The sequence below is a fragment of the Equus caballus genome, chromosome 1, assembly GCF_041296265.1.
Source record: "Equus caballus isolate H_3958 breed thoroughbred chromosome 1, TB-T2T, whole genome shotgun sequence".
NCBI classification, from domain to species: domain Eukaryota; kingdom Metazoa; phylum Chordata; class Mammalia; order Perissodactyla; family Equidae; genus Equus; species Equus caballus.
This window is the reverse complement of record NC_091684.1, coordinates 157,394,328-157,409,092: the sequence shown is the minus strand read 5'-3', so window position 1 is coordinate 157,409,092 and position 14,765 is coordinate 157,394,328. Positions and strand designations below refer to the sequence as shown.

The following is a 14,765-nucleotide window of genomic DNA, read 5'->3' as shown; positions in this document are numbered from 1 at the left end:
CCAACGCAGAACAACCCGCAGACAGCGAACGTAACTGGCTACAACCAGTGAGAAATAATTCTACTCTCCCGCCTACCCAACTCCGCCCGGGCCAGCCCAGGGCACTTGAGGGCCGCCAGCCGCTGTGCTTCATTAGGGGCGAGCCCTGGGGCTTGGACTCGACCAGCCCGTCAAGTCTGGTCCTCGCACGCAGCGGGCAGGATAAAGAAAAGTGCTACCCGGGCTTGGACGCCAGGCACGCGCTCTCCGGGTTTGAGAAGACCCAGCTCTCCCGCTTGCCCGCCCACCCGCGCGCCCCGCTCAGCCGGGTTGCACCATGACTCTGTGGAACGGTGTGCTGCCTTTCTACCCCCAGTCCCGGCATGCCGCCGGCTTCAGTGTCCCGCTGCTCATCGTCATTCTGGTGTTCTTGGTCTTGGCCGCCAGCTTCCTGCTCATCTTGCCCGGGATTCGTGGCAACTCGGTAAGGGGGTGCTAGGAGCTCAGGTCTGAGGGTGGAGGGCATCTGGGCAGCTTGTCTCTGGAGGACCCAGGACAGGTAAGACGGCCCCAAGGGCCTCCATGAATAGTCAAACTGAAGCATTGAACCAGATAAGCATAGGTTGAGCAGCCCAGAAGTCTTGTGCAAGCAACCCCTTCCCAAGGACAGGGAGAGGTCCCATAAACAAACCCTAGAGACTGAACCCAGCTGGATCATTCAAGAGGATGCTGCAGAGAATGAGTGCTCAGCCCAGTAATCCTGGGGCCGATTCCAGTCTTCATGTGTTGCGAGGGCCTCTGGCCTCTCCCCAGACTGCAGCTTCACTCCCATCCCACCCTCTGGGTGATGACCTTCAGACCAAGAGGACAGAAACCTGCAGTTCAGACTGCTGTGTTTTACCTGTGTGCTGGGTTGGGATGCCTCCATCCTAAGGACTCAGAGACTCCCACACAGGACTTAAAGTTGTAGCAGACTGGGTACTTGTCCTCAGATTCCCTTCTCTCCCAGAGCATAAGTTGTCTGTTTTTCAAGTACAGAAGGACCTAGCCTCCCTGAGTCTTGATCTTTGTTGGTTTCCTGGGAAAGTGGTGCACCTAGGCTGCGTTCCCACCTCTTCTACTTGAGACCAGACCCTGGGGCCTCCCTCTCCTGGGGGAGGTGACCCCTGCCTGCCTTGCACTTCTGGACTCACTGAGCCTCACCACAGCAGTGACCTGAGCAGAAGGCTGGACCTGGACCAAGAGCCAGATAGGTGGGGGAGTGAAGGTGGTGGGAGAGAACAAGACCAAAACAGCCCAGTTGCAGGGTAGACTGGGAAATGGGGCTGGAGAGGTGGATGTGCATGGCCAGAAAAACATCCTAAATTCCAGTGGCTCAGAGGGATTTGCAGGAAAAGCAAAAACGTCAGCTTCAAAACGTCAAGAATCTAACTGGGGAAAAGGTGTGGGGCAAGAGGGGGCAGTTGCAGGGGCACTAAAGATCTGGGTGGCATGGGGTCCAGGGAGGTCTAGGGCACTCTCGTTGGGCAGTACCCAGGCCTGACCAGGGTGCCTGTTCCTGCAGCGCTGGTTCTGGTTGGTGAGAGTTCTTCTCAGTCTGTTCATAGGCGCAGAAACTGTGGGTGAGTGTGTGGTGCAGCCAGTGGGGAGCAGACCTGGGGTGAGGAGGGAGGCGGGCAGAGGGCACCTGGGGAAATGGAGAACTGGGTTTGGTTTCCTGCTCCCTCTTCCCATCCTCCAGCTCTTTCTAGTGCCCTCTCTTCCGCCCTTACCATGTATACTATATTGGACCCCTAGCCCCTTCATCACTCTGCACAGTGTCCAACCTCCCACTCTCCCAATTCCCTCTCCCGACTCCTCTCCCTAACCCTCCCCACACCGAGTGCCTCTCCCCACAGCCTTGCACTTCAGCGCAGCATGGTCAGTGGGTAGAGTGAGCACCAATACGTCCTACAAGGCCTTCAGCACAGCGCGGGTGCAAGCTCACATCGGTTTGCACGTGGGCCTGGATGGAATTAATATTACTCTCACAGGTAAGGAGGCTGGAACGAAGTGAACTTCTGGGGTTGGCAAACCCCATGGGTGAGGAGTGTGGCAGGGGCAGCGGGAGGACGTCTTAGATCCCAAAGGCTCAAATCGCTTTTGGTCCTCATGGATTTGTGTTTTCCCCCAACCACTGCCAAACCCATTTCTCTCGCGCCCCCACTTTCTATCTGAATCCGTTTAGTTGCTGGGTCCTGGGCTGTGCGCAGCCTCATGACCCCGGCGCCCTCCGTAGGGACCCCAGTGCAGCAGCTGAACGAGACCATCGACTACAACGAATTTTTCCCCTGGCGTTTCGGCGAGAACTACGCCGCGAAGTACGCGGAGGCACTGGAAAAGGGGTTGCCGGATCCAATTCTCTACTTGGCGGAGAAGTTCACCCCGAGCAGCCCCTGCGGGCTCCATAGGCAGTACCGCCTGGCGGGACACTACGCCAAGGCCACGCTGTGGTGAGCGCTGGAGAAAGGCAATGTGCGCGTGTGCGTGGGTGGCGTGTGCGGCAGGGACGTGTGAGCCGGAGGAGGTGAGCTGCAGTTAGAGGCGAGGTGAGAATCACTGCCTCGCGGGTCAGAAAGTCACAAGGTGCGCACAGACCGTTGGAATCCGGGAAGACCCAGCAGCCGCTGGAAGCCAGCTATCCCCCTCGGGGGTTCCCCTGCGCCTCCGCCATCCCAGCCCCGGGCTTTGGTTCTGGGGTAGGGACAGAGAGGAAGCGGGACTGTGGGAACCCCAGGGGGGCTGGGAGAATCCGGCTCACGGCGCAGCTGGTCCCCACCCCCGCAGGATGGCGTTCTGCCTCTGGGTCGTCTCCAACGTGCTGCTCTCCATGCCGGCCCCGGTCTACGGAGGCCTGGGGCTCCTGCTCACCGGCGCCTTCGAGCTCTTCTCGGTCTTCGCCTTCGCCACCATCTCCAACGTGCCGCTCTGTCCGCTCCACCTCGGCTCCTCCGCGCTCATCACTCACTACGGTGCCGCCTTTTGGGTCACGCTGGCCACCGGTGAGGAGTGAGGAGGCGGCCCTGGGCAGCTGGGGGTGGGTACGGGGTTTATACGGGTGCGCGCCTTCCAGTTTACAAAATGAGTTCACGTATACCGTGTAGTTTGCCCCTCTCAATAGTTCGTAGAGGCACGCAGTTATGCCCGTTTTACAGATGAGGGGAGGGGGTTCGCAAGGGTTCGGTGTCTTGCCCCAGTTAGCACGCGAACCCGTGTATCGTGTAATCCAGATTAGAGGTCTTTCTGCTGGGTGTGTGTTTGTGTGGGGGGCAGGGGGGAGGAAATGTGAGAGGTAGCCTGCAATAGACGGAGCGGGGCAGGCCGGGTTCTGTCCCGGAGCCTGACCGCCCCCTTTCCTTCCGTCCACGCCGCCGCAGGCATCCTGTGCCTCCTCCTCGGAGGGGCCGTGGTGAGTCTCCACTATGCTCGGCTCAGCGCTCTTCGCACCTTCTTGGACCAAAGCGTCAAGGACTACGGAAGCCCGGCGAAAGGGAGCTCGCCTCTCATCCTCAAAAACCCACTGCATAAGCAGTTCGGAGCCTCGGATTTAACAATCAGTACTAAGCTGTGACGACGATTCAACCTTGGTCTCCGACCCCGCCTCGGTCCCCCGCAGGCCGAGGAACGGCGCGTGCCGGGCCTGGGCGGGGGAACTTCGGGACCCGCACTGCGCTGCGGGCACCGAGGGGAAGGCGGGCGGTCTCACATGTGCCTCCTGCACCCCGGGAGTCTCCCAGGGTGAGCTGTAAATAAATTCTTTTTCCTTTTGTTTTTTAAAAACTTTTCCGCATTAATTTCCACAGCTTCTCCAGGCTCCTGGGAGATACGCGCCCTCGGGAGACTTCGTTGGGCTGGAGGCAGCCTAGTACACTCTCTTTCTCTGCCTCAGCACTATTCCGGATTCTCTCAGTTTGGAGAATCCAGAGTAACCCTGGAAAGGCTCTGGACGAGGGGCGCCCTCTAGTGAGCCCAGAGGGGAACCGCCCGGAGCCAGCATCTTCCTGAGCCTTTCAAGGTGCGTGGTTGGTGCTAGTGACCACGTGAGTCACCCTCCGCTGGCCTAGCTGGGTGGGCTAGGAAGAAATGGGGTTCGGGGTTTATTCACCAACTCCAGTTTATTCACTAAAGGGTGGAGTCTGAGGCCCAAGGTAGATGTCAGCAAGGCATAAAAATGTAAATCCTGGGACTATTTTAGGTCCTTGGCAAGTCCTACCATCTTAGTTGGCAAATTTGAGAAGTGAAGCTCAAAGAGAATGTGGCGCAGTTGATTAATATTAGACCTGGGATGAGAAGTTTGGTTTCTTTTCCCTCCCAATGTTGTCTTTCATTGTACTGAGAGGTCATACAAGTTGGAGAAGTAAAGAACAAAACGGACCCAGGAAAAAGGAAGATGAGAGGTACAGGGGGATGATGGGGACCAGAGGAAAATCACACTGTAAATCTCCCCCCATACAGACACATGTCATTATGTGGGTGAAGTAGGGTTTCAGTAAGTGGTACCTCCAAGAGGCAAAGCATCAAGGAAGGCAGGGCTGCTGTGCAGAAACAGGGGAGCCCCATTTGGTCTTACCATGGCCACAGGGTGTAAGGGTAAGGCCATAGACCCAGCGTCTGTTCAGCCCCTTAGGGCTTTTGTTTTGCTTTGTTTTTTAACATCAATAGGCACAGCCTCCTTTTTCTACTCCACCTCCAGATTCCAGCTGGGGGCCTCATACAACCCATCCCTCAGGCAGTTTGGGTGGTTTATGGGGCTCCGATGAGTTGTGGAGCCAGATGGAAGTCCTAGTGGCCACCACGGAGAGGATCCTTAAGGAGCACAGTCAGGCTCTCTGGGGTGCTCCTCCTTACAGCATGTCTCAGAGGAAGCCTCTAACAGCGGAATGTCCTGGGGCTCGGGACTCTCAGCTGTGGACTGGTAGCGGGGGCTCAGGAATCCCCCTTCCTCGGGATTCCACTCCAGCACTGAGCCCTCTCCTCCACTCTGGTTGAAGAAAGCCTTCAGTCTGTGGGGCTGCATCCGGTGAGCCACCGCCATGGCCAGGCCCAGCAGCACACACAGCAGTCCTGGGGATGAGATGACAAGTGCCTTAGTGATAGTAATACCCTCCCCAGGACATCTTCTCTTATGGGCATCAGAACAGCTATAAGGGAGGCCTGGCATCCCTACTTCAGGGCAACTTGGGCTCAGAGAGGTGGCTGGCTTAGGGTCATTTGGCTGGTATGACTCTGTTGTTCAGAGTTTTTGGACTCTAAGTCCAGTGCTCTTTCAATTACATCCCAGAAAAGAAAGAGAGGGAGAACTCTAAAAACAGAGAAACCCTGCAGGAAGGGCAGGGCACAGAGGAAGTGGCGTGGGAAAGGGCATGAGGGCAGACACAGTGGGGTGGAGAGGAGAATAAAACCACAGGACAATTTAAGGCTATGTGAGGCAGGAACAGAGAAGAGTTCCAGGAATGGGGGACACAGAGAAGAGTGTTTAGGGGAAGTGGGAAGGGACATGAGATTGGAAGATTTGGGAGAACCTGGGTGATGAGAGAGCCAGGGATGAGAGACGTCACAGAGACAGAGAGCAGACACAGGGGAGTAGGCACATAGGAGGCGGGGTGCAGAACTGGGGAGAGAAAACCCAGAGATGAGGGATAAGAGGGATGGGACTTTAAAGAGGGAAAAGGCATCATGGCCCCCAGAGGCAGACCCTTCACCCCACCAGCATGATGCTCCCTGACCCTCCCTCCCCGGCCTTGAGCTCTTCAGTGCCTGTCTTCAGGGTTGGGCCTCACCTGTGGCCAACGTGATCCAGAAGGCAGGCCCACAGTGAGTGTGCAGCACAGCAGTGCCCAGGTACAGGGGACAGGGTGGAGTGAGCGATGTGGCCATGGAGAAGAAGAGCAGTCCTAACAGCTGGAAGATGCCTGTGGCCAGCAGCATGTGGCCACCATAGGCTAGCACGGGCATGGACAGCATCACATTGGCCAGGAGCCAGCAGAGGAACGCCACCCTGGAGAGTCAGGACTGGGTAAAGGCTAGCCTAGGCACCTTTACCTGGAGGGGCCCAGGTGGAGGCTCAGGGACCCAAGGACACCCCAAAGATGTGAGGTAGGGACTCCTGCCCGTGGGCTTCCCAACCAAGCACCATGGATGACTGGTGCCAGCCTGTCCCACCAGGGATCTCCACGTAAGTGGAGGAGAGATGGGTAGACACCCTCCTCCTGGGTCTAGGCCAGCAGGGGCTCGGTCCCACCCTCACCACAGCATGGCCGAGGTGTAGTGTCCCGCTAGGCGATACTGGCCATGCAGGCCACATGGGCTGTTTGGGGTGAACTTCTCAGCCAGGTAGAGCACGGGGTCCGGCAGCCCCTTCTCCAGAGCCTTTTCATACTCCTCAGCATAGTTCTCACCCAAGCGCCAGGTGAACTCCTCGTTGTAATTGATGGTCTCGTTTAGCTGCTGCACTGGGGTTCCTGGGGAATGGGACAGCTGTGCTCAGCAGAGACTTATGGACCAGAGTGGGCATTTGTCTGGGTAGGGGTTCACCACACTAGGCAGAGGGACAGGAGCTGGTCTCAGTTGAGAGAAGGCAGCTTCCAAGGAATTCCTGGGAGTTTCCCTTCCTACCATCCCCCCATCCTATAGCTCTTTAAACCAAACCAACCACTGATCCCAAAGACACAGAGCAGAGCCTTCCCCTCCCTCACAGGTAAGAGCCCTCCCTTACCTGTGAGCGTGATGTTGACTCCTCCCAGCCCAACCTGCAGCCCAACGTCGACACTGATCCACTCAGAACTGAAGGCCTTGTACGACGTGTTGGTGCTGACCTGGCCCACAGACCACTCAGAACTGAAATTCACAGCTAGGGTTGGGGAGTTGGACACATGGGAACTCAGGAAAGTCTGGGCATTCCTGGCTTAGAGTCGGAGGGAGAGCTACAAGGGGACCATGTCTGTTTTGCTCATAATTGTATAACCATTAAGTAGCCCAGGGTCTGGCTCATAGTAAGTTTGCCAACAATATGTGTGGGATGGATAAATGTGTCAGAATCCAAGATTTCCCTCCATCATACTCCTCTTATCCCTCCCCCCGCCCCTCCATCTAGGGAGAGTTACTCAGGCAGCTGAGGGAGGAAACATTAACATCATAAACTGTGCTGAGCAAACACAGATAGCTTCAACATCAAGACTTTCCATATCTCCTATTGCCTAATCCCCAAAGCAAAGCAAGCAGCCCTCCTCGATTTCCTCCCTCCAATCTCCAGAGACCTTCTCCCCGAAGACATTCATTTTGACCTAATTTCCTCTGAATAAAAATGTTAGGAAGGTTGGAGAGATGCCCCAGCATGGCTTCCAGGGTACCGCACCCCTCATGGCAAGTGTAGGAGTGAGGGGATAAGGCCACGGTGAGGGAGTCATGTGGGCAGGGTCTGGAAGCCCTCCCTGAAGCAGAGGCTGCTGTGGGGAAACAAAGAGAGGAGAGGCCAGCCACTGAGGAACTAGATGGGACCGAGGCAGCTGCCCAAGTCAGCTGTGCTTCACACTCACCCAGGATCACAGCCCCGATGAATAAGCTGGTCACCACCCGCAGCAGCCAGAACAGCCTCTGAGTCACAAGGATGGGCTGGTTTAGGAAGAAGTGCCCTCCTTCCAAGTCCACCCTTCCTCTTTCCACACTTGAGGAGGGAGTTCTAAAGCTGAGGTCACTTGGTCAATTGAGATTACAGTGCCTGGCACACGACAGGTGCTAGATAATTATCTGTTGAATCAGTGCGTGGGGAGGTCTCAGCTAGGGTGGGTGGAGGGGGATGGGGGCATGGCGCTTTCTCAGGAATGGAGTCTCTTTTCTGAATCTGGTTGTAGTCAGAGAGTCTGGCCCTCTCACCTCAAGGCCAAGGTCTCCCTGGGGCTGGGGTTTCCAGGGCTGGGTTTGTTTCTCACCATCTTGCCCCGAATGCCAGGCAGGATGACGATGAAGGTGACCAGTGCAGTCAGAAAGATGGTGATGATGACGGCCAAGGCGGTGTCCATTGGGAAGGTCGGCTTGGGGCCAGCATAGAAGGGGAATGTGTGTCCAAAAGCAGCCATTTTGGTAGAGGTGTGCGGGAGAGGAGGATGCTGTGCGACAACAGTAGATGCTCATTGAGTGCTCTCTATGAGGCACAGGCACTGTTCTTGGTGCTAGAGATAAAGCAGCGAATAAACCAGAGTGAGACCCTCTTCTCTGGAGCTCACCAGACTCCACTGTTCCTGCTGCTCCACTGCTCCTCAGCCATCCATCTCCCCATGTTTTGTCTGAGAGAATGAGGGTCTTGGCAATCAGTCTCTGTTGCCCTATGCTCCCTCCCTAACTCTCAGGTCCCCTAAATCAGTGCCACCACTACCCTTGAGGCTTCTATGCTTCCTCTGGGACTATCTTAAGAAATATAATTCTCTTTTATCTCCCTCAGGCCTCTGGCACAAGCAGACAGATCACAGAACATAAAGAGTTATATTTACTATCACGTGAAGGCATAAGGGTGGAAGATGGTACAAATTACAAAAAGCTTGGTTTTCCTCCTCAGTCCCCAAAGGAACAAAGGCCAGACAGCTCTGCTATGCATATAATCCAACCACATCCTCAGTGGGCTCATTCCCAGACCTGGTACTGCCCACACTGGTCTGTCCCGCTTTCTCAAGCACACTGGCTCTTGCTCTGTCAACTCCAGAACAATCGGGCTGACTTGAGTTCAGCTTAGTAAGCACTGAAGGAGCACCTGCCCTCCACCAGGCACAGTGCCAGGGCCGGAAGTCCTTCTACCCCACACGTCATCAACAGCAGCTTTCCTCCTTGATGCAAGTTCCTGGTCCTCATTTCAGCTCACACCCTGGCTTAGCTCTTCTCTGCCTGTCCCCTGATCTCAGAGCTGCTTTGGCTCTGGCTTGTCCCTTTGCAAACAGGATTGTGGGGAAATGGTACCTGAACTTACTGTGTTTTGTTAAATATGGATAGAATGGAGTGCAAGACGTGCAATTATTTTATGTACCAAAAAGAAAGAAAGAAAGAAAAAAAGCCCCTGCCAGTTAAACCATGACAGCCATTGTTGGTAAGACGCACCTCAATTTCAGAGATGTCAAAATGTGAAGGGAAAAAAAAAAGCATCTTCCACGATCTCAGCTCTGACCATTTCCCTGAATGTGATCTGTCCTGGGGCCCTGGTTCGCCCAGGAGACACCATAATTTATAGTCTGACCAGGTAGTGTCCTTTTAAGTGATAGAGTGAAAGAATAAGCTTTGGATGTAAGCAGCTCTATGTCTGAATTCTGCCTCTGCTTCTTGCAAGTTAGTTGACCTCTACAGAGACTTGGTTTTTTTTTTATTGGGGTCCTATTGGCTTACAACACTGTGTAAATTTCAGGTGTACATCACTATATTTCAGGTTCAGGATAGACTGCATTGTGTTCATTACCGACAGTCCAGTTTTTATCTGTCACCATACGTATGTGCCCCTTTACCCCTTTCGCCTTCTCCCTGTTCTCCTCTTGTAACTACTAATCCACTCTCCTTATCTATGTGTTTGTTTGTTTATCTTCCACATATGAGTGAAATCAAACCGTATTTGTCTTTCTCTGAGACTCAGTTTCATGAAAAAATAGGAATGATAATAGTGTTTACTTCATAGCGTCATTGTGAGTATGAAATGAGATTGTGTACGTAAAGTGTTAAGAATAGTACCTGAAACAGAGTAATATCAATAAATGGAAGCCACCAGATCGGGAAGGAGTGGGTATTTCATCACTCCATTTATCTTTCTCTAATCCTTCCTGGGGAGAACCCTGGGCTGGAATCACTTCTAGGTCTGGTTCCAGTTCTTCACTGACTAATTTTGTACCGTTGGACAGGCAAACGACAACCTCCCGGGTCCTGGGTCTTAATAGAGATGAGCCACTCTTGTAAAATACTTTATAACCTTCCTTTATAATAAATATAAGAATGATGCTAATATGTGATCCTGACAAAAATACATTACACTACTATTATTTACTTATATTGCAAATATTTGTTTTTGACGTTCCAGCATGTAACATGTATTCTTACTATTAGCAAATTCACTTTATCTTCCTATCTTATTAACCAAGATACTCTACATTTTATAGCCATTCGTAAAAAATATAGCCTTCCATCAAAATTGCAATGGCTTCGGGGCTGACCCCATGGCCGAGTGGTTAAGTTTGCGTGCTCCACTGCAGGTGGCCCAGTGTTTCGTTGGTTCAAATCCTGGGCGCGGACATGGCGCTGCTCATCAAACCACACTGAGGCAGCGTCCCACATGCCACAACTAGAAGGACCCACAACAAAGAATATACAACTATGTACTGGGGGGCTTTGGGGAGAAAAAGGAAAAAAATAAAATCTTTAAAATTGTAATGGCTTCAGTGTAGGTATCATAAACTGAAAAAAATAAGAATTCTTAGACCAATAAACATTTGCTTTAAAATAAATATCACTATCACATATTTTACAAAATAATTTAATCCACAAATTCTTACTTATCTTCAGGTAGTGTTGAAATCTATGTTTCAGATTCAATGAAACATGAACATTCACGCTTTGGAGACACCAACTATTGGGATAGACTTTCTGAAAATTTTGTGAAAGCACAAAAAATTGACAAGATTGGTCAAATTCTTTCAAGCCCAGTCCTCAGCCGAATACTGGTGATACACAGTTAATGTTGAATGAGAGTGTAGTATAAGGCAATAGTGAGCATAGCTGATGGTTCCTAAATCTGTGTCTCCAGGTAGACCTCCTACCTGGGCTTCAAACACAAAAGGGCCAATTGCCCCCTGGATGTTTTCACTTGGATGTTCTGTGGATGCCAAATTTAACAGGTCTCAAGCTGAATTCACTGTCTGTATTCTGTTTTTGATTTTGTTTTCTTTGTCTCTTTGGTGGCATCACCACCATATCAATCAAATAAGCCAGAGACCTGGACCATCTTACTTACTAAACATTTCTTGAAACCATCTGTGCATTTTCTTCCCTACTGCCTCTGCCCTAATTCAGCCTCATCCTGTCTTGCCTGGTGCCAGAACAATTTTTCTAACAAGCAAATATAATCTTCTGATTTCTTTGTTCTGGGTAAAATCTAAATTTCTCACGATTACATATAAAGTCCTTTGTGATCTGGTCCCACTTACCCTTCCATCATCTTTTGCCCAGCCTAATCTCTAGCCATACTATACTACTAGCCTCTCCCTGAATCTGACATGCTCTTTCAAGCCTTCATGCCTTTGTGTATGTTATTTCCTCTGCCTGGAATGCTCTTAGCCCCCTGGCAAACTCCTTTCCACCCTTCAAGTCTCAGCTCGTATTACCTCCTCTGTGAAGCTTCCTCTGACGCCATTAGACCAATGTGGATGTTCCCACCTCTAACGTTCTGATTGCATTTTGAACATACCTCCATCATCACAGTGATTACACTATACTCTAATTGCTTGAACATCTGTCTTCCTGTTAGCTTCTAATCTCCTTAACGGCAGGGACTTTGTCTTTCCATCTTTGCATCCTCTGCAGGCAGCATACTAATCAGTCTGCAAATCAAATGAATGAATGAATATATGAATGAGTGCCTTCCTCTCCCTGCAGGTGGCATCTTCTATTTGGAACACAAGAGGGAGCTATGCTCCCTCACTGCCCTATACTCCATTCTCCTTCAACATTGTGTATCACCAATACAGGGCTAAGGACTGGGCAGGAAGAGATCTGACCAACCTTGTCAATTTTTCATGCTTTCACAAAATTTTCAGAAAGTCTATTCCAATAGTTGGAGTCTCCAAAGCATGAATGTTCATGTTTCGTTGGATCTGAAACATACATGTCGATTCTATCTGAAGATGAGTGACTAAGAATTTGTAGATTAAATTATTTTGTAAAATGTGTGATAGTGATATTTATTTTAAAGTAGATGTTTATTGGTTTAAGGATTTTTATTTTTTTAGTTTATGACACCTAGTTGAAGCCATTACAATTTTGATGGAAGGCTGTATTTTTTAGGAACAGCTATAAAATGTAGAATATCTTGGTTAATAAGATAGGAAGATAAAGAGAGTTTGCTAAGAGTAAGAATACCTGTTATATGCCAGAACTTCAAAAATAAATATTTGCAATATAAGTAAATAAGAATAGTGTGATGTATTTTGGTCAGGGTCACATATTAACTTCATTCCTGTATTTATTGTAAAGGAAGGTTATAAAATATTTTACAAGAATGGCTCACCTCTATTAATATCGTGATTCAAAGAAACACTAACAAAAGGCTTTCTGTATCGTATGTACAGAAGAATGAAGTTAACTTATTTCCTGTTCTCCAAAATATTTATTAAAGATGACTAAAGCAAAAAAGACAGTTGGTAAATAAGGTTTGCCTTGTTTAATTTCTTCTTGTTCAATTTAATGAATTAGACCTACTTTAATCTACATTGTGTAATTTAAAATTAATTTTTTCTGACACTGATCCTAATTTGATTTTAATTATTAAGCTAACAGGCCTCCTGCATGAAGAGGTGAGACTGAAATGAAAAGTCCACACACCTGGCAATCCTGCTTTGCCTAGAAAGCTTGTCGTTTCTTTTGGGGACACCTTCCTCCCTGACTTATCATGGAGGGTCTGGCAGTGGAATTTTTTCTAATCTGAGAAAAATCTCATGTCAGTCTTCATTCAACTCACTTCTCCCCTAGCTCCGCACTATGATTGGTGTGTGTGTATATACATATACAATGTATCTTGATATAAATAAGCACCACATACAGTCAGACATACACCTACAAGTTTGTATAAACGGAAATACAGACACAAGAAGGAAGTAGCTCTCAGTAACATAGACACCTAGACACGAAAACCCTCCTTCAGAATCCCCTGTGACAAAATTGAGGTGCTTTCTTGACCAATCCCCAAACTTTGGGGTCCTCCTTTGTCACCTGGACTGGAGAGGTGAGTGACACTTCTTTTCCTTTCTAGACTCCCTTAAAACACTGAGGCATTTCTCACGCTCAAATGTATTTCAGACAGTTACCTAAGCCTTACCCACCACAGGGTGAAGTGGGGTTCCCTCATACGTATGAGGGGTGGGCAAGAAAGTTACAATCAAGAAAAATCATCCTCATACAAGCTCCAGTCTTCAGCAGCCAAGTTATTATGTGTTTTCTTAGTGTTCCATGGCCTCTCTTGTAGCTTAGCAGGAATTTCTTCCTGAAGTCCCTCCTCCTCCCCCCACCTCCCCTTCCATCTTCTGGAACCCACAGAGTAAGGACTACTAATTCCCTACAAAGGGGGAGTGGGTGGCGTGCCTGGAGTTGCCAAGAGCTCTAACTGGTGATACACACAGCTACTAGATGGAAGGTGATGGTATATTTCTCAAGTTGGCGTTGACCCCATTAAAAGTTTACCGTTCTGGCTGGCTAAGGGGACTCTGTCAGGAACTCCTGTTCCAGCCTCTCCTCTTCAAGAAAGTGGGTGTGTGGGTATGTTGTTGCACTGAAGGAGGAGTTAAGTGGAGAAATAGAACAAGATCTGAAAAGTGGGTTGGGGCAGGAATCCCCAGGAAGGGCTGAGGTGGGTAAGGGGCCCAGGGATGCTGAATCACGCAAGTCAAACTATCCAGACTCCAGGTAAGTCGGGATAAGGATTCGATGTCTGTAAACTTTGTGGTGTTTATGGCCTTAATGAGGTTTTTCTTGCCTCCTATTAGTTTCTTACCCAAACTTTCTCTTTGAAGAACTCCCGCTTGATCTGAACTTGGTCCCGGTGGACGCCGGAAGTGCGCCCCTAGGGGCCGGGGAAGGGAGGCACTTCAAGTCTTGCTCAAATCCCACCCCGTCCGCATCGACCCCAGCAGCCGCAGCCCCCGACGCTCGCACCTGGACCGCTGTTGCCTACCTTCCCCTCTTTCAAACCGTGCACGCGAGGCCGCTGGCGCCGCTCGCCTCCTGCTTGTGGAACCGCACACGCGGCGCTCCTGGGGGTGGGAATAGGGAGGGAATCAGGTCCGGACGTTCTGTCACCAAAAGCGCGCGCCCTTTTCCTCGGCAGGACTCCCTTCCAACTCCTACTCTTCTCCTCATTTACTTAGGGACCAGGCTATGACCGGACAAACCGGGTCCGGGGTGCTTCCCTGCACTCCAAGTCACTATCAACCTTCTCAGACCGCACCCCAGGTTCTGCGGCGCTGCCCCCCACCCCCGGCCTGGGACAGACAGGGGATGGGTGCGCGAGAACCCCACCCTCCGCAGGCGTCTCTACGAGCCCTCCTTCTCTCCCCCCGACGTCCGGCACCCCTGGCGGCTACAGCACAAACCTAGCGATGCAGTCCGGGGTCCAGCGGGGCACGGGCGCGGCTCGAGGGCGGTGACACCCTCAAGATCTCACGAGGAACCCCGGGGGGTGGTTACCACAGACTCTTACAGGGTCCTAGGACGGATGCCTTGTTTGGACGCCTGGGCTGGACTGCGGGCGTTGATCGATCCTCTTGGTCTCAGAGCTGAGATCGGATGGCGTGGAGAGGATTTGGGGAGCGCCTCCCGGGTCCCCCACTCACCCTCCCCGTGTTCCGCCCGCTCCTCAGCCTCCGCAGACCTACAGAAGCAGACTAGTCCTTTTCGCCATCCACGTGGCCGCACTAGCCTTGCCCTCGTCACGAATGGGACATCTCCCCCACCTGAGTCGTGCGAGCCGGTGCCGTTTCACCTTGCGCGCCCGGGTCCCCTTGGAGCACTTCGGC

General features: G+C 51.3%; 2 protein-coding genes across 27 annotated transcripts; one reads left to right on the top strand and one right to left on the bottom strand.

Annotated features, from left to right (window-relative positions):
• Window positions 1–17: 17 nt before the first annotated feature.
• On the top strand, window positions 18–3,798 carry DUOXA2 (dual oxidase maturation factor 2). The gene is made up of 6 exons (XM_001500219.5): window positions 18–463; window positions 1,544–1,601; window positions 1,878–2,012; window positions 2,258–2,471; window positions 2,806–3,020; window positions 3,396–3,798. The coding sequence occupies exons 1-6, from the start codon at window positions 317–319 to the stop codon at window positions 3,587–3,589; spliced, it is 963 nt and encodes a 320-aa protein (XP_001500269.1). The 5' UTR covers window positions 18–316; the 3' UTR covers window positions 3,590–3,798.
• Window positions 3,799–4,114: 316 nt separating this feature from the next.
• On the bottom strand, window positions 4,115–14,760 carry DUOXA1 (dual oxidase maturation factor 1). Of its 26 annotated transcripts, none has more exons than XM_070237506.1 (11): window positions 14,343–14,482; window positions 13,925–14,003; window positions 13,745–13,813; window positions 13,435–13,522; window positions 11,447–11,579; window positions 7,947–8,186; window positions 7,554–7,611; window positions 6,734–6,868; window positions 6,266–6,479; window positions 5,799–6,016; window positions 4,115–5,082 (listed from the first exon to the last, which is right to left on the bottom strand). In XM_070237506.1, exons 6-11 carry the CDS (start codon window positions 8,091–8,093, stop codon window positions 4,826–4,828), a joined length of 1,029 nt encoding a protein of 342 aa, XP_070093607.1. In that variant the 5' UTR covers window positions 8,094–8,186; window positions 11,447–11,579; window positions 13,435–13,522; window positions 13,745–13,813; window positions 13,925–14,003; window positions 14,343–14,482; the 3' UTR covers window positions 4,115–4,825. The 26 variants fall into 26 exon arrangements, with proteins under 26 accessions (XP_070093607.1, XP_070093503.1, XP_023474138.1 ...); XM_070237402.1 differs by having other exon boundaries at window positions 6,734–6,855; XM_023618370.2 differs by having other exon boundaries at window positions 7,947–8,123.
• Window positions 14,761–14,765: the final 5 nt, after the last annotated feature.